The sequence below is a fragment of the Anguilla rostrata genome, chromosome 12 (assembly GCF_018555375.3).
Source record: "Anguilla rostrata isolate EN2019 chromosome 12, ASM1855537v3, whole genome shotgun sequence".
Taxonomy (NCBI): Eukaryota; Metazoa; Chordata; class Actinopteri; order Anguilliformes; family Anguillidae; genus Anguilla; species Anguilla rostrata.
This window is the reverse complement of record NC_057944.1, coordinates 35,372,181-35,391,061: the sequence shown is the minus strand read 5'-3', so window position 1 is coordinate 35,391,061 and position 18,881 is coordinate 35,372,181. Positions and strand designations below refer to the sequence as shown.

At 39.3% G+C, this 18,881-nt stretch overlaps 3 protein-coding genes across 3 annotated transcripts; all 3 read right to left on the bottom strand.

The window, feature by feature from the left end:
* Window positions 1-2,289: 2,289 nt before the first annotated feature.
* LOC135236507 (olfactory receptor 10J1-like) lies at window positions 2,290-3,858 on the bottom strand. Its single transcript, XM_064302933.1, has 2 exons — window positions 3,701-3,858; window positions 2,290-3,294 (listed from the first exon to the last, which is right to left on the bottom strand). The coding sequence occupies exons 1-2, from the start codon at window positions 3,816-3,818 to the stop codon at window positions 2,318-2,320; spliced, it is 1,095 nt and encodes a 364-aa protein (XP_064159003.1). The 5' UTR covers window positions 3,819-3,858; the 3' UTR covers window positions 2,290-2,317.
* Window positions 3,859-7,537: 3,679 nt separating this feature from the next.
* LOC135235724 (olfactory receptor 6K3-like) lies at window positions 7,538-9,828 on the bottom strand. The gene is made up of 2 exons (XM_064301510.1): window positions 9,711-9,828; window positions 7,538-9,312 (listed from the first exon to the last, which is right to left on the bottom strand). The coding sequence occupies exons 1-2, from the start codon at window positions 9,826-9,828 to the stop codon at window positions 8,336-8,338; spliced, it is 1,095 nt and encodes a 364-aa protein (XP_064157580.1). The 3' UTR covers window positions 7,538-8,335.
* Window positions 9,829-16,230: 6,402 nt separating this feature from the next.
* Window positions 16,231-17,733, bottom strand: LOC135236503 (olfactory receptor 6N1-like). The gene is made up of 2 exons (XM_064302931.1): window positions 17,576-17,733; window positions 16,231-17,223 (listed from the first exon to the last, which is right to left on the bottom strand). Exons 1-2 carry the CDS (start codon window positions 17,691-17,693, stop codon window positions 16,247-16,249), a joined length of 1,095 nt encoding a protein of 364 aa, XP_064159001.1. The 5' UTR covers window positions 17,694-17,733; the 3' UTR covers window positions 16,231-16,246.
* Window positions 17,734-18,881: the final 1,148 nt, after the last annotated feature.

The following is an 18,881-nucleotide window of genomic DNA, read 5'->3' as shown; positions in this document are numbered from 1 at the left end:
GTACACATTTATTAGGAAAGTGCTCTAGACACTGAACAATTAGATGAACATCATTATTATTTTGGTTGATTAAACAATGGGGGGGGGGGGGCAATTAATGGTGAGGGGGGGCAATACATGGTGAAACCAAAATGTATATAAACACCCTTCAGGAAAAAGATAAGAACCTGCATTTTAATTGTTTCATTACAAATGTAAAAATGTTGAGTAGAGAGCCAAATCAAGAAAATATGTCTTTATCCCAAACATTATGGAGGGCACATTATTTTTATGCATTTTTATTATTGAAATTACATGTATTTTGTAGGTTTGAAAAATATAGAAATGCTTTGTAATTTATGGACCAAAACACTTTAAGTTAAAACAGGTCACAAAGAAAATACATTAAATAAGACCGTAAAGTTACCATTTGATAATGATTTTAATGGAAGACATTAAGGTTTGGTAGAGAGCAAACCCCTTCTCTGGCACATCCAAACATAATCAAGTAAAGCGTCTACAATAAAGCATATTTGGGGTTTAACTTCTTTTTTCTGGTACATTTACCCTTATTCAAACCTTTTTCTTCAACATTTTTGAATGTCACATTTCTACCCTTCAGTTTCAGTACTTTGAATAACCAAAATCCAGCGTTAAGCCAGAGAACAAGTGATGTGGTACCAGTAATGGGAGATGCAGTGTGACAGAGAATTGCATACTGTGTATGGCTTATGGGAAATCAAACTTTAATTGCAAAAAATGCAGTACCCTCCCCAATTTCTGACCAAAAACCATAGATACTTTCTTTCAATACAATACATAAATAAATAATCATCACTCCCCCAATCGCTGCCTCAAGAAATAAAATTTAGTCCCAGACACAACTATACGTTTTGGCTTGGCTTGGTGTGTTTTTTCATTATTTCACTGATGAATCACCATTAACAGCATTGCAGTTTTAGCTACAAGCTCCCCATGAGCAGTACTTACTGTATGTAGTGTATAACTGTCAGGATCAAAGTTAGTTATCTAACATTGGTGAGCTATCCATTTTTGTGTTTTTCACTATTCCTGTAAAAACAACGGCAGCAGCAAAAACAACAACAACAACAACTAATAATAATAATAATAGTAATAGTAATAACAATGGGCGGCATGGGGGTGCAGTGGGTAGCACTGTCGCCTCACAGCAAGAAGGTTGTGGGTTCGAATCTTGGCTTGGGGCCTTTCTGTGTGGAGTTTGCATGTTCTCCCCGTGTCTGCGTGGGTTTCCTTCGGGTACTCAGGTTTCCTCCCACAGTCCAAAGACATGCAGGTAGGCTAATTGGAGACTCTAAATTGCCCATAGGTATGAGAGTGTGAGTGAATGGTGAGTGAATGTTGTGTGTGCCCTGCGATAGATTGGAGGCCTGGCCAGGGTGTATTCCTGCCTCTCGCCCCAATGTATGCTGGGATAGGCTCCAGCACCCTGTCACGTAACGGGTAGGGGGGACCCAAACGCAGAGGGAAAAAAAAACACAAACTCAAAAAGGGAAAATTAACAAAGACTTTACTTACATGACAGGGGACAAAAAAAAAAAACAGGAAACCAAAAGGCCACGCAGGGCACTACCAAAAAACACAAAACAGAAAACTCAAAATTCAAAACACACACAGAGCAGAACACAGGTAGGACAGAAACCAGGCAGGAACTAACAGGCAGAAACACACAGGCGGAAACACAGTCACACACACAAGCAGGTCAAAGCACAGGCAGGCAGATACATGTAAGTCAAACAAACACAAGGAACCAGCACCCGAGTCAAGGGAACAAAGAACTTAAATAGACAGGGGGTAACAAGACACAGGTGAACTCAAAAAACAATCAACCCAGAAAAGGAGGGGATAACAAGACATAGGTGGGAACAATGATAGAATAACGAGACAACAATAATACAATTAACGGGGGGAGCAGGACACAAAACAGAAGTGCCGCCATCTGGCGGCCCAACAAGGGAAACACAGACAGGAAAACACAGAACCATGACACACCCACCACAACCCTGCCCAGGATAAGCAGGTATAGATAATGGATGGATGGATGAATGGATGGATAATAACAATGGTACATGTGTAGCTGAAAACACTGCTGAATGGTGATATAAATGAACATGGCTTTTGCAATGACTGTGTAATGCTTTATATTATTAAGGTCACCAATGTTGGATAATGTGCCATAAAATATATTTCTTTGCCAAGTCCCTAGATTATTCACAAAAAAAAATGAGTGAGATGCTCAAAACAAAGGGCCTATATGTGTCACAGCATAAACTGAGATACATAAGACTGACAAAAACATTTACTGGGGACGTAAACGAGAGAAACTTATGAAAACCTCATTGATGTGGAAATGTTTTAGAATAGCGGTCTTTAACTCTTTATTTCTCAAGCTGTAAATGATGGGGTTCGCAAATGGAGTCAGTAAACAGTTGAAGATTGAGATCAAGATGAGAACATTCGGATGAACATTTTTTACCGTGGAACTTATATAGACACAAAGATGTGCGAAGTAGAACAGGATTACAATACTGAGATGTGAGGAGCAGGTGGAGAAGGCCTTTTTACGGCCGTCTACAGAAGACATTTTTAAAACTGCAAAAATTATTTTACTGTATGTCCAAATAATGACAGATCCTGGAACCACAATTACTAGTAAAGCAACCCCTAGAGCTGTGAACAGCAGGATTGTTGTGTCCAAACAGGACAGTGCGATTACTGGAGGGAAATCACAAAACCAGAACATGAGGCGGGTCCCACAATAAGGTAACCTTGATGCGTACATTGTAAGTGGAATCATCGTTAAAAATCCGGCAATGCAAGCAAAGACTGAGAGTAGAACACACATCCGGGGATTGATGATATCATTGTAGCGTAGAGGATTGCAAATTGCCACATAGCGGTCATAGCACATTAAAAGAAGCAAAATGCTCTCAGTAACCTGAAATGTCAAATAGGTGATCTGCTGCAAGAAGCAGCCGGAGAAAGAAATGGCAATATCATTCAGTAGGCACACCGATATCATCTTGGGGAGAACGCTGGTTGTGATGATGATATCTGTTAGAGAGAGACTGCTGAGGAAAATGTACATGGGTGTGTGCAGTTTGGTCTCCAGCACCACCGCAAAGAAAACCATAAAGTTACCGATGAGCACTAGAATGTAGACCACCAGGAGGAGAACAGAGAGCTCTGTGTAGAAGTGTTTGAGCCCCAGCTCTCCCCCAGCAATGAGGAACTGTTGGATGTGGCTTTGGTTGTAGTCCAGCTGTTGATTGGCATCTGAAAAGTAAAGTTAACCAAGTTTTAAAAAGAATTCTGTAAATGACACAATATATTTAAAAAATAATAGTATAAATTCTGGAAGGATGTAAGGAAGACTAATAGAATGCAGAGTGTAGCAAGAACCGGAAGAATAATAATAAGAAGACTAATAATCCTAGCAAAACAATGCAGGTCTTTTGCAACCATGGAGCTTGCCCCAAAATAATAATAATTTAAATAATAATAATAATAATAATAATAATAATAAGAAGAAGAAGAAGAAGAAGGAGAAGAAGAACAATAACAACTACAACAGATATGATAGCCCACATATCTCCCCTAGTTTTTTTTTTTTTTGTTTAAATTTTGGAAACATAATCAATTCTAATACCCAGCCAATTAAAGTGTTGTTAGTAACACTTACTTTGTGTTTGCCCAGTCGTTCCGTTAGCTCCTCGAGCTCTCATCTTGCCTGCTCGTCTGACCTGGAACTTTCTCTCCGAGGGTTCTGTGAGGCTGCTCGTTTTAACAGAGTTCCTCATCGAAGTCGGTCCTCACAGGAAGCATCTGTGTCTATGACTGGAAAAGCCCCCTTTATTGAACTTACTTTAGAGGGAGTCATGGGAGCTAATTATACAGGGTGACACCCATGAAGCACCAATTAAATCTATGTGTAACAAGTACTCATGCATGCTTACACAGCCATATGCCCCCCCCCCCCTCCCCCATTAGCATCCAGTGTTTCATGAACAGTACAGTCGGCGATTTGTACACATTTATTAGGAAAGTGTTCTAGACACTGAACAATTCGTTGATCATCATTATTATTTTGGTTAATTAAACAATTGGGGGGGGGGGCGGGGGGTGGTTATCAGAGGTGGGTAGAGTAGCCAAAAACTGTACTCAAGTAAAAGTATTGTTACTTTAAAATAATAATGACTCAAGTAGAAGTAAAAGTAGTCATCCAAATAATTACTTGAGTAAGAGTAAGAAAGTATCTTGTGAAAAGACTACTCAAGTACTGAGTTACTTCATATAATCTGATTTAATGTTGAAATAAGCAGAGCAAGATGAACGTAAAAATCCAAATGTCCAAAATATAAAATTGTAAATGCTTGTCCAATAGAAATAAACAAAATATAAAATAGCCATGTGCAAATTCAAATATGGCCTAAATCATATCCCTTTAAATAAAACAATACACAGGAGGTTTGTCAGAAGAGGAGGATTTTCGCTTTCTGTTGTACTCTATTAAGTCTGTATACCTCATCAGTTTGTTGGGGTGAACCCTCCGTTGACAGAAAAAATATCAATGAGGCTACAGGGGATTTATCCATCAAAATAGACTCATCATCACAACAAAGAGGAGCCTATTCAAATTCAAACAGAAACTTTACATGTGGAAAACATAATGCTTTGTCGCACCATTATTGTACCTTATGATGCACTTATCCACAATATTCCAAAGTCCCATGATGCCTTGCGCGGAATATGAGCAGAACTTCCGGTTTAGCGTAAACAAACTTTATGTATGCTATGCAATGCTATGCAATGTTCCAGCGCTCACGTCATGACTGTTGCATGCTTCACAAAAACTATTACACTACTAACTAACGCTTACATTACAGTGTGAGATATTCACATTAATACCAGTAACCTATTTAAACACACTCAATTTAAAAAATAACGTATATAACCGAAGTATTTTGAACAATAATAGCCTACTTACATAGCAATGATGAAATCTTATCTGTGTTCAGTAGATGGAGACAGAGACAGTAAATCAACAATACAGTTCAATCCGCTTCTGTTTTGCTCCAGAAAACAATGTCAGCTAGGTCTATCAGCAAACATGCGGCTTAGCTATGCCCAGAAGTCCTCAATAATAATAGTATTTCCCAAGAAATTACGAATAATAGTTGACCTCGTTTCGTGAGTGAATGCATAAGTGAATGCGATGATAAGAAAAATTTCGGTTACACTGACCTAAAAAACGCTATTCCAAAAGCAAAATTAGACATGCTATACATCGTTAGAAAGCTTATACTCTCACCTACTGAATAAATGAATTGTCAATCAAGCCAGACTGTACTAAAAAGGGCGACAACGCCGTAAACAAGGCGTGTGGTATTAGGCACAGCTATTTTGGAAGGTACCGATGCGCGTATATTTCACAAACGGATTGTACAAGACAATAAATGACCACCCAGTCAAATAGTTAGCTATCCACAGCCAAAACTAACCTACAACTTACCGCCACATATTTTCTCAAGTTTGAAGTTGAGTTCTTGTAGGCTGAAATGTCCACATTCCTAGGCAGACAAAGAAGGCAGCGCATAATGTAACTACTGTTTTTGGTAGTCTGTAAGTAAAACATAGTTTGAACGTGAGGCCAGGGGTGTTCTGCCTCCTACGAATCACCCGCCGTTGTTTCAGCCATTGTTGTCGCCCACTCATCCTTCTGTGTGCTGTGACTGGCTACGTTTGATTGGTGAAACGGAGTCATTTGGGGCTGTGACAGAGCCAAAGCAAAGACCAGTCAGACTCTTTGGCTGAAGTCTCTCTGAGAGAATGAAACAAACAGAACGTGCATTGATTAAAAAATGGGTAAAAAATAGAAGTAACGAGCGGAATGTAGCCGAATATAACGGAGTAAAAGTAACATTTTTTCTTCGCAAATATACTCAAGTAAAAGTGAAAAGTATGTTGCATTAAAACTACTCTTACAAGTACAATTTATTCAAAAAGTTACTTAAGTAAATGTAACGGAGTAAATACAACGCGTTACTACCCACCTCTGGTGGTTATAGTCTGAAAGTGCAGCAGTGCTGAGCCTGCATGGTGTGGATCAGGCAGGAGACAGATCGAGCTGCATGTGCAGAGCTGACACCATATCTTGCAGTGTAGACTGTAGTTTTGTTCATGTAGTCTTTCTACAGACAGTGGTCACTGCCACATCCACGCTTGCCTCCTGAAGAGTGTTTCTGATCTGTTGGACAGGTGTTTGGAGGTCTTTATTTTTTTCATTATGGTGAGAATTATTTCATCAATAACAGAAGACATCTCCCTGGGCCTACCACACCCTTTCAGATTACTGAGCTCACTAGTGCTCTCTTCTTAATTATGATCCAAACTATTGATTTTGGCAAGCCTAAGGTTTGGTCAATGTGTCTGACTATTTTTTTACGGACTGCTCTTTCTTTGGCACAACTCTGGTCCACATGCTGACGAATGCCAATAACAGACTCCAAAGGGAGTCAAGAACCTAGTGTCAAGACTAGATACTGAAAGGTCAGTTAAACCTCCACAAAGGAAGCAATTAAACACACCTAGCTAATTAGGAACACCCGTGAAGCTATTTGTCTCAGACTTTATCGTGGCCTGAAATGGTAGTGGTAGTGCTGTAATTTCTACATGGTGAAACCAAAATGTATATAAACACCCTTTAGGAAAAAGATAAGAACCTGCATTTTAATTGTTTTATTACAAATGTAAAAATGTTGAGTAGAGAGCCAAATCAAGAAAATATGTCTTTATCCCAAACATTATGGAGGGCACATTGTTTTTATGCATTTTTATTATTGAAATTACATATATTTTGAAGGTTTGAAAAATATAGCAATTCTTTGTAATTTATGGACCAAAACACTTTAAGTTAAAACAGGTCACAAAGAAAATACATTAAATAAGACCGTAAAGTTACCATTTGATAATGATTTTAATGGAAGACATTAAGGTTTGGTAGAGAGCAAACCCCTTCTCTGGCACAACCAAACATAATCAAGTAAAGCGTCTACAATAAAGCATATTTGGGGTTTAACTCCTTTTTTCTGGTACATTTACCCTTATTCAAACCTTTTTCTTCAACATTTTTGAATGTCACATTTCTACCCATCAGTTTCAGTACTTTGAATAACCAAAATCCAGCGTTAAGCCAGAGAACAAGTGATGTGGTACCAGTAATGGGAGATGCAGTGTGACAGAGAATTGCATACTGTGTATGGCTTATGGGAAATCAAACTTTAATTGCAAAAAATGCAGTACCCTCCCCAATTTCTGACCAAAAACCATAGATACTTTCTTTCAATACAATACATAAATAAATAATCATCACTCCCCTAATCGCTCCCTCAAGAAATAAAATTTAGTCCCAGACATGACTGTAAGTTTTGGCTTGGCTTGGTATGTTTTTTCATTATTTCACTGATGAATCACGATTAACAGCATTGCAGTTTTAGCTACAAGCTCCCCATGAGCAGTACTTACTGTATGTAGTGTATAACTGTCAGGATCAAAGTTAGTTATGTAACATTGGTGAGCTATCCATTTTTGTGTTTTTCACTATTCCTGTAAAAACAACGGCAGCAGCAAAAACAACAACAACAACTAATAATAATAATAATAATAATAATAATAATAATAATAATAATAATAACAATGGGCGGCATGGGGGTGCAGTGGGTAGCACTGTCGCCTCACAGCAAGAAGGTTGTGGGTTCGAATTTCGGCTTGGGGCCTTTCTGTGTGGAGTTTGCATGTTCTCCTCGTGCCCGCCTGGGTTTCCTCCGGGTACTCCGGTTTCCTCCCACAGTCCAAAGATATGCAGGTTAGGCTAATTTGAGACTCTAAATTGCCCATAGTTATGAGTGTGTGAGTGAATGATGAGTGAATGTTGTGTGTGCCCTGCGATAGATTGGAGGCCTGGCCAGGGTGTATTCCTGCCTCTCGCCCCAATGTACGCTGGGATAAGTTCCAGCACCCACCACAACCCTGCCCAGGATAAGCGGGTATAGATAATGGATGGATGGATGGATGTATAATAACAATGGTACATGTGTAGCTGAAAACACTGCTGAATGGTGATAAAAATGAACATGGCTTTTGCAATGACTGTGTAAAGCTTTATATTATTAAGGTCACCAATGTTGGATAATGTGCCAGAAAATATATTTCTTTGCCAAGTCCCTAGATTATTCACAAAAAATGAGTGAGATGCTGAAAACAAAGGGCCTATATGTGTCACAGCATAAACTGAGATACATAAGACTGACAAAAACATTTACTGGGGACGTAAACGAGAGAAACTTATGAAAACCTCATTGATGTGGAAATGTTTTAGAATAGCGGTCTTTAACTCTTTATTTCTCAAGCTGTAAATGATGGGGTTCGCAAATGGAATCAGTAAACAGTTGAAGATTGAGATCAAGATGAGAACATTTGGATGAACATTTTTTACCGAGGAACTTATATAGACACAAAGATGTGCGAAGTAGAACAGGATTACAATACTGAGATGTGAGGAGCAGGTGGAGAAGGCCTTTTTACGGCCGTCTACAGAAGACATTTTTAAAACTGCGAAAATAATTTTACTGTATGTATAAATAATGACAGATCCTGGAACCGCAATTACTAGTAAAGCAACCGCTAGCGCTGTGAACAGCAGGATTGTTGTGTCCGAACAGGACAGTGCGATTACTGGAGGGAAATCACAAAACCAGAACATGAGGTGGTTCCCACAATAAGGTAACCTTGATGTGTACATTGTAAGTGGAATCATCATTAAAAATCCAACAATGCAAGCAAAGACTGAGAGTAGAACACACATCCGGGGAGTGATGATATCATTGTAGCGTAGAGGATTGCAAATTGCCACATAGCGGTCATAGCACATTAAAAGAAGCAAAATGCCCTCAGTAACCTGAAATGTTGAATAGGTGATCTGCTGCAAGAAGCAGCCGGAGAAAGAAATGGCAATGTCATTCAGTAGGCACACCGATATCATCTTGGGGAGAACGCTGGTTGTGATGATGATATCTGTTAGCGAGAGACTACTGAGGAAAATGTACATGGGTGTGTGCAGTTTGGTCTCCAGCACCACCGCAAAGAAAACCATAAAGTTACTAATGAGCACTAGAAGGTAGACCACCAGGAGGAGAACAGAGAGCTCTGGGTAGAAGTGTTTGAGCCCCAGCTCTCCCCCAGCAATGAGGAACTGTTGGATGTGGCTTTGGTTGTAGTGCAGCTGTTGATTGGCATCTGAAAAGTAAAGTTAACCAAGTTTTAAAAAGAATTCTGTAAATGACACAAAATATTTAAAAAATAATAGTATAAATTCTGGAAGGATGTAAGGAAGACTAATAGAATGCAGAGTGTAGCAAGAACCGGAAGAATAATAATAAGTCTAATAATCCTAGCAAAACAATGCAGGTCTTTTGCAACCATGGAACTTGCCCCAAAATAAATAATAATTTAAATAATAATAATAATAATAATAATAATAATAATAAGAAGAAGAAGAAGGAGAAGAAGAACAATAACAACCTCAACAGATATGATAGCCCACATATCTCCCCCAGTTGTTTTTTTTGTTTAAAATTTAGGAATATAAACAATTCTAATACCCAGCCAATTAAAGTGTTGTTAGTAACACTTACTTTGCGTTTGCGCGGTCGTTCCGTTAGCTCCTCGAGCTCTCATCTTGCCTGCTCGTCTGACCTGGAACTTTCTCTCCCAGGGTTCTGTGAGGCTGCTCGTTTTAACAGAGTGCCTCATCGAAGTCGGTCCTCACAGGAAGCATCTGTGTCTATGACTGGAAAAGCCCCCTTTATTAAACTTCCTTTAGAGGGGGTCAAGGGAGCTAATTATACAGGGTGACACCCATGAAGCACCAATTAAAACTATGTGTAACAAGTACTCATGCATGTTTACAAACCAACATGCCCCCCCATTAGCATCCAGTGTTTCATGAACAGTACAGTCGGCGATTAGTACACATTTATTAGGAAAGTGTTCTAGACACGGAACAATTAGTTGATCATCATTATTATTTTCGTTAATTAACATTGGGGGGGGGTTATAGCCCGAAAGTGCAGCAGTGCTGAACCTGCATGGTGTGGATCAGGTAGGAGACAGATCGAGCTGCATGTGCAGAGCTGACACCATATCTTGCAGTGTAGACTCTGCAGTTTTGTTCATGTAGTGTTTTTATAGACAGTGGTCACTGCCACATCCACGCCTGCCTCCTGAAGAGTGTTTCAGATCTGTTGGACAGGTGTTTGGAGGTCTTTATTTTTTCCATTACGGTGAGAATTATTTAATCAATAACAGAAGACATCTCCCTGGGTCTACCACGCCCTTTCAGATTACTGAGCTCACTAGTACTCTCTTTCTTCTTAATTATGATCCAAACTATTAATTTTGGCAAGCCTAAGGTTTGGTCAATGTGTCTGAATATTTGTTTACTGACTGATCTTTCTTTGGCACAACTCTGGTCCACATGCTGACAAATGCCAATAACATACTCCAAAGGGAGTCAAGAACCTAATGTTAAGACTAGATACTGAAAGGTCAGTTAAACCTACACTAAACACACCTAGCTAATTAGGAACACCCGTGAACCTATTTGTCTCAGATATTATGGTGCACTGAAATTGTAATGGTAGTGCTGTAATTTCTACATGGTGAAACCAAAATGTATATAAACACCCTTTAGGAAAAAGATAAGAACCTGCCTTTTAATTGTTTTATTACAAATGTAAAAATGTTGAGTAGAGAGCCAAATCAAGAAAATATGTCTTTGTCCCAAACATTATGGAGGGCACATTGTTTTTATGCTTTTTATTATTGAAATTACATATATTTTGAAGGTTTGAAAAATATAGAAATGCTTTGTAATTTAAGGACCAAAACACTTTAAGTTAAAACAGGTCACAAAGAAAATACATTAAATAAGACCGTAAAGTTACCATTTGATAATGATTTTAATGGAAGACATTAAGGTTTGGTAGAGAGCAAACCCCTTCTCTGGCACATCCAAACATAATCAAGTAAAGCGTCTACAATAAAGCGTATTTGGGGTTTAACTCCTGTTTTTCTGGCACATTTACCCTTATTCAAACCTTTTTCTTCAACATTTTTGAATGTCCCATTTCTACCCATCAGTTTCAGTACTTTGAATAACCAAAATCCAGCGTTAAGCCAGAGAACAAGTGATGTGGTACCAGTAATGGGAGATGCAGTGTGACAGAGAATTGCATACTGTGTATGGCTTATGGGAAATCAAACTTTAATTGCAACAAATGCAGTACCCTTCCCAAATTTCTGACCAAAAACCATAGATACTTTCTTTCAATATAACACATAGATAAATAATCATCACTCCCCCAATCGCTGCCTCAAGAAATAAAATTTAGTCCCAGACATGACTGTAAGTTTTGGCTTGGCTTGGTGTGTTTTTTCATTATTTCACTGATGAATCACCATTAACAGCATTGCAGTTTTAGCTACAAGGTCCCCATGAGCAGTACTTACTGTATGCAGTGTATAACTGTCAGGATCAAAGTTAGTTATCTAACATTGGTGAGCTATCCATTTTTGTGTTTTTCACTATTCCTGTAAAAACAACGGCAGCAGCAAAAACAACAACAACAACAACTAATAATAATAATAATAATAATAATAATAATTAAAGCCGCAAGCGGCGTTGGGAGGGGTCCAAGCATTGGCACCATCGCGCCCCCTATGGAGCGATTTTAAAATGGCTGTGTCCTCATGGTCATACGCCTTCACCCAACATATGTACTGAATATTGTGATGATCGTATAAAAAATAGATGACTTATGGCCAATTTTGTGCTAAGAGACGCTGGCTGATGACTTAGTTGCGTCGCCATGGATGTGTCCTGACAGCTTCCCGTCAAGGCCTTGACTATGTCGTAACATTTAGATAGCATGTCGTAACATTTAGATGGCCGAGCGTGTATGTACAGCTGCAGCGCTTCCATGCCGCAACTAAAAAAAGCGCCACACTAGTGTTGTCACGATACCAAAATTTTGACTTTGATACCGATACCAGGTTTAGTATCACGATACTCGATACTGATTCAATACTCGGTACCTAACGATACTGAAATTACCTTAATAGATCAGAAACATAATGTCCACAAGGGTTGACCTCATTTTCAAATTCATGGTTTATGAACAACCTGGTCATTAACAACCTTTAAGTTGAAGCCTCTGCAACATATGAATATGCATAGGCCTATAGTGTTACAACACTACTACTACTATGCATTACAACGCTCTATAGAGCGACGTACAACAGTGCATAGGTTCATGATAGTAAAAGAATAAGTGTGAAAACTAAGAAACACTGAACAATGGAGAATATGTTAAATATATTTCAGAAATTAAACAGTTGTAAACTAAATAATCTTTAAAACAGGTCTTTCACCTTTAAATAGATTTAAAAACAGCATATTGTAATAACAATACAGCATCTATCTATAATAAAATATTTCCAAATTGGAACACCTATTGCTACTGAAGTGAACTGAGTCAAAGCTTGCGCTGTATCAGGGAAGTGAATGCACAAGCGCAGGTCACCTCACTTGGCAACCTTAGTTGCTACTGCCATCTAGCGAAGATTCTGACAAACTACACTTTTCATCCTCTAAATCAGTAATGCGGGAGACACATTTCCCTGGCTTTTACATTTGACGCAGAACTACCGAACGTCGGAAAATTCAAATACGAAACCGTTTTTTTTTTTTTTAAGTACCGAGAAAGTGCTGAAGTTTTGGTATACCGTGCAACACTACGTCAGACACATATTCCAATCCATTGCTCAGTTTAGCAGAGAATGCACATTTCAGAGCGCCACAGAGACAGATAGAATAATAACACATAAATACACATTTCAAAAAATAAATACGACATTGGGAAGAAACGGAAATAAAAGACAAATTTGGTGGATAAGAAAAATTTGGTTACGCTGACATATAAAACGCTATCCCAAAAGCAAAATCAGACATGTTATACATCATTAGAAAGCTTATACTCTCACCTACTGAATAAATAAACTGTCAATGGAGCCAAATTGTACGAAAAACGGCGACAACGCCGTAAGCAACAGGAATCACAAACGGATTGTCCAAGACAATATATGACCACTCAGTCGCAAAAGGGACATCTCTACGCGTAAAACCAATGGTAAGATTGTATATTTATTCAATGTTTAGTCCCAGATATTGACTGTAGAATGACATGGTATAATGTAAAAAACAAAATTGTCTCGTTTATTTCGTTATTCAGTGAGCAGCATATTTTAGGGCTAATGTCGGGTTTATCTTGTTGCTACGGAATATTGCATTACATTACATTACAGGCATTTGGCAGACGCTCTTATCCAGAGCGACGTACAACAAAATGTATTACCATAATGAGGAACAAGTGTGTCGAAAACCCTAGAGGGCAGTAGCCTACCATTCTAATTGCAGGGAACAACGGCATAATTCAACTTGGACCCTGTAGTTTAAACTGATTAACGCTAGCACAAACAAGAACAGCAACAACGCAGTCTATGAGAACATTCAAGCAATAGTTAAGACGAGTTAAGACTAAGTCACCTACGGAACAACTACCTAGTTACAACCCTAAGCTTACAGTCAATTTAGAAATTAAATTGAGAATACGATTTCTCTCAGCATAATGACGGATTTAAAGACTAAACGAACTCACCCGATATTGTCTTCAAATGGACCGTATTATTTATTTAGACATTGGAAGACTACAGCATAAATTGCGTCTTTAATATTCAATATTAGTAATTGCAGCGAGAAACTGCAGCTGTAGGTCGTTATGTTATGGTAGCAACGGAACGAAGCGGACTATATATGTATTAGGCTACCGTCATTGTTTCATTATACCAGCGTGTTTTCGCGCGTTTGCACAGAAACTCAGAACCTATCAATGAAATGGTTTAGCTATTTCTCAGCATAATGACAGATTTAAAGACTTAACGAACTCACCCGATACTGTCTTCAAATGGATCCATGCCAAAGAAAAGTAATTATTCATCCTCTCAAAGCTTTACCGTAGCGTATTATTTATTTAGACATTGGCAGAGTACAGCATAAATTGCGTCTTTTGTGAATATTCAATGTTAGAAATTGCAGCGAGAAACTGCAGCTGTAGACACAAGATAGTCTGTTATGTTATGGTAGCAACGGAACGAAGCGGACTATATATGTATTACCGTCATTGTTTTATTATACCAGCGTGTTTTCGCGCGTTTGCACAGAAACTCAAAAACTACCAATAAAATGGTTTAGCTTTTTCTCACCATAATGACAGATTTAAAGACTTAACGAACTCACCCGATACTGTCTTCAAATGGATCCATGCCAAAGAAAAGTAATTATTCATCCTCTCAGAAAGCTTTTACTAAGAAACTTTGGGTACCCTATCCTAGCATGCACGCTAGGTGGCACTGTCAGACCGTCTCCTCACTGCTAAAAACTAGACCTATGGTGTGGGATTACTTGCGTCGCCATGGTTGTCGCTTGCCGTAAAGAAGTTTACTCGATGTCGTAACCGTTTAGATTTGGAGCCACAGCTCTTCCGCACCCCACCTAATAGAAACGGCTAAATGGCGGGCAAACCATATGGCAGACATAGGTGGTCCCAAAAGCAAAGTTGTAGAGCACATTCAGATGCATTGGTCGATGAAGTTTTGTGTTGATCAGACTTACGGTGTGGGAGTTATGGCCTTTCACGCAAAACCCTTTGTTATAGCGCCACCATCTGGCCGACGTACATGGTTTTTAGTGCCTGAGTAGTGGGGGCCCATAGGAACCCACCTGCCAAATTTGGTTGCTCCAGGACTTATGGTTGCTGAGCCTCAGACACTTTTAGCGGAGAAAAATAATAATAATAATAAGAATAATAATCCTAACAGATACAATAGGGTTCCACCAGCTTCGCTGCTTGGAACCCTAATAACAATGGGCGGCATGGGGGTGCAGTGGGTAGCACTGTCGCCGCACAGCAAGAAGGTTGTGGGTTCGAATCTCGGCTTTCTGTGTGGAGTTTGCGTGTTCTCCCCGTGTATGCGTGGGTTTCCTCTGGGTATCACGGTTTCCTCCCACAGTCCAAAGACATGCAGGTAGGCTAATTGGAGACTCTAAATTGCCCATAGGTATGAGAGTGTGAGTGAATGGTGAGTGAATGTTGTGTGTGCCCTGCGATAGTTTGGAGGCCTGGCCAGGGTGTATTCCTGCCTCTCGCCCCAATGTATGCTGGGATAGGCTCCAGCACCCTGTCACGTAACGGGTAGGGGGGACCCAAACGCAGAGGGAAAAAAAAACACAAACTCAAAAAGGGAAAATTAACAAAGACTTTACTTACATGACAGGGGACAAAAAAAAAACAGGAAACCAAAAGGCCACGCAGGGCACTACCACACAAAACACTTTTTTGAGAAAACTCAAAATTCAAAACACACACAGAGCAGAACACAGGTAGGACAGAAACCAGGCAGGAACTAACAGGCAGAAACACACAGGCGGAAACACAGTCACACACACAAGCAGGTCAAAGCACAGGCAGGCAGATACATGTAAGTCAAACAAACACAAGGAACCTGCACCCGAGTCAAGGGAACAAAGAACTTAAATAGACAGGGGGTAACAGGACACAGGTGAACTCAAAAAACAATCAACCCAGAAAAGGAGGGGATAACAAGACACAGGTGGGAACAATGATAGAATAACGAGACAACAATAATACAATTAACAGGGGGGAGCAGGACACAAAACAGAAGTGCTGCCATCTGGCGGCCCAACAAGAGAAACACAGACAGGAAAACACAGAACCATGACACACCCACCACAACCCTGCCCAGGATAAGCAGGTATAGATAATGGATGGATGGATGGATGGATGGATAATAACAATGGTACATGTGTAGCTGAAAACACTGCTGAATGGTGATAAAAATGAACATGGCTTTTGCAATGACTGTGTAAAGCTTTATATTATTAAGGTCACCAATGTTGGATAATGTGCCAGAAAATATATTTCTTTGCCAAGTACCCATAGAATTTATTCACAAAAAAATGGTGAGATGCTCAAAACAAAGGGCCTATATGTGTCACAGCATAAACTGAGATACATAAGACTGACAAAAACATTTACTGGGGACGTAAACGAGAGAAACTTATGAAAACCTCATTGATGTGGAAATGTTTTAGAATAGCGGTCTTTAACTCTTTATTTCTCAAGCTGTAAATGATGGGGTTCGCAAATGGAGTCAGTAAACAGTTCAGGATGGAGATTAAGATGAGAACATTTGGATGAACATTTTTTACCGTGGAACTTATATAAACACAAAGATGTGCGAAGTAGAACAGGACTACAATACTGAGATGCGAGGAGCAGGTGGAGAAGGCCTTTTTACGCCCATCTACAGAAGAAATTTTTAAAACTGCGAAAATTATTTTACTGTATGTCCAAATAATGACAGATCCTGAAACCATAATTACTAGTAAAGCAACCCCTAGAGCTGTGAACAGCATGATTGTTGTGTCCAAACAGGACAGTGCGATAACTGGAGGGAAATCACAAAACCAGAACATGAGGCGGGTCCCACAATAAGGTAACCTTGATGCGTACATTGTAAGTGGAATCATCATTAAAAATCTGGCAATGCAAGCAAAGACTGAGAGTAGAACACACATCCAGGGACTGATGATATCATTGTAGCGTAGAGGATTGCAAATTGCTACATAGCGGTCATAGCACATTAAAAGAAGCAAAATGCACTCAGTAACCTGAAATGTCAAATAGGTGATCTGCTGCAAGAAGCAGCCGGAGAAAGAAATGGCAATATCATTCAGTAGGCACACCGATATCATCTTGGGGAGAACGCTGGTTGTGATGATGATATCTGTTAGAGAGAGACTGCTGAGGAAAATGTACATGGGTGTGTGCAGTTTGGTCTCCAGCACCACCGCAAAGAAAACCATAAAATTACCGATGAGCACTAGAATGTAGACCACCAGGAGGAGAACAGAGAGCTCTGTGTAGAAGTGTTTGAGCCCTAGCTCTCCCCCAGCAATGAGGAACTGTTGGATGTGGCTTTGGTTGTAGTCCAGCTGTTGATTGGCATCTGAAAAGTAAAGTTAACCAAGTTTTAAAAATAATTCTGTAAATGACACAAAATATTAAAAAAATAATAGTATAAATTCTGGCAGGATGTAAGGAAGACTAATAGAATGCAGAGTGTAGCAAGAACCGGAAGAATAATAATAAGAAGACTAATAATCCTAGCAAAACAATGCAGGTCTTTTGCAACCATGGAGCTTGCCCCAAAATAATAATAATTTAAATAATAATAATAATAATAATACCTCAACAGAGATGATAGCCCACATATCTCCCCCAGGTTTTTTTTGTTTAAAATTTAGAAATATAAACAATTCTAATACCCAGCCAATTAAAGTGCTGTTAGTAACACTTACTTTGCGTTTGCGCGGTCGTTCCGTTAGCTCCTCGAGCTCTCATCTTGCCTGCTCGTCTGACCTGCAACTTTCTCTCCCAGGGTTCTGTGAGGCTGCTCGTTTTAACAGAGTTCCTCATCGAAGTCGGTCCTCACAGGAAGCATCTGTGTCTATGACTGGAAAAGCCCCTTTTATTAAACTTACTTTAGAGGGGGTCATGGGAGCTAATTATACAGGGTGACACCCAAGAAGCACCAATTAAAACTATGTGTAACAAGTACTCATGCATGTTTACAAACCAACATGCGCCCCCCCCCACCCCCCATTAACATCCAGTGTTTCATGAACAGTACAGTCGGCGATTTGTACACATTTATTAGGAAAGTGTTCTAGACACGGAACAATTAGTTGATCATCATTATTATTTTGGTTGATTAAACAATGGGGGGGGGGTTATAGTATGAAAATGCAGCAGTGCTGAACATGAATGGTATGGATCAGGCAGGAGGCAGATCGAGCTGCATGTGCAGAGCTGACACCATATCTTGCAGTGTAGACTCTGTAGTTTTGTTCATGTAGTGTTTTTATAGACAGTGGTCACTGCCACATCCACGCCTGCCTCCTGAAGAGTGTTTCTGATCTGTTGAACAGGTGTTTGGAGGTTTTTTATTTTTTTCCATTATGGTGAGAATTATTTCATCAATAACAGAAGACATCTCCCTGGGCCTACCACGCCCTTTCAGATTACTGAGCTCACTAGTGCTCTCTTCTTAATTATGATCCAAACTATTGATTTTGGCAAGCCTAAGGTTTGGTCAATGTGTCTGACTATTTTTTTACTGACTGCTCTTTCTTTGGCACAACTCTGGTCCACATGCTGACAAATGCCAATAATAGACTCCAAAGGGAGTCAAGAACCTAATGTCAAGACAAGATACTGAAAGGTCAGTTATACATACACTCAGGAAGCAGCTGAACGCACCTAACTGATTAGGAACACCTGTGAAGCTATTTGTCTCAGACTTTATCGTGCCCTGAAATGGTAGTGGTAGTGCTGTAATTTCTACACAGTGAAACCAAAATGTATATAAATACCCTATAAGAAACACTAAGAACCTGCACTTTAACCACATGTGAATTGTTTTATCATAAATGTAAAATTGTGGAGTACAGAGCCAAATCAAGAAAATATGTCTTTGTCCCAAATATTATGGAGGGCACTGTATTTTTATGTATCATTATTATTAAAATAATATATATTATAAATATATTAAAAAATATAAAATATTGAAACTCTTTATAATCGATGGACAAAAACACTTAAACT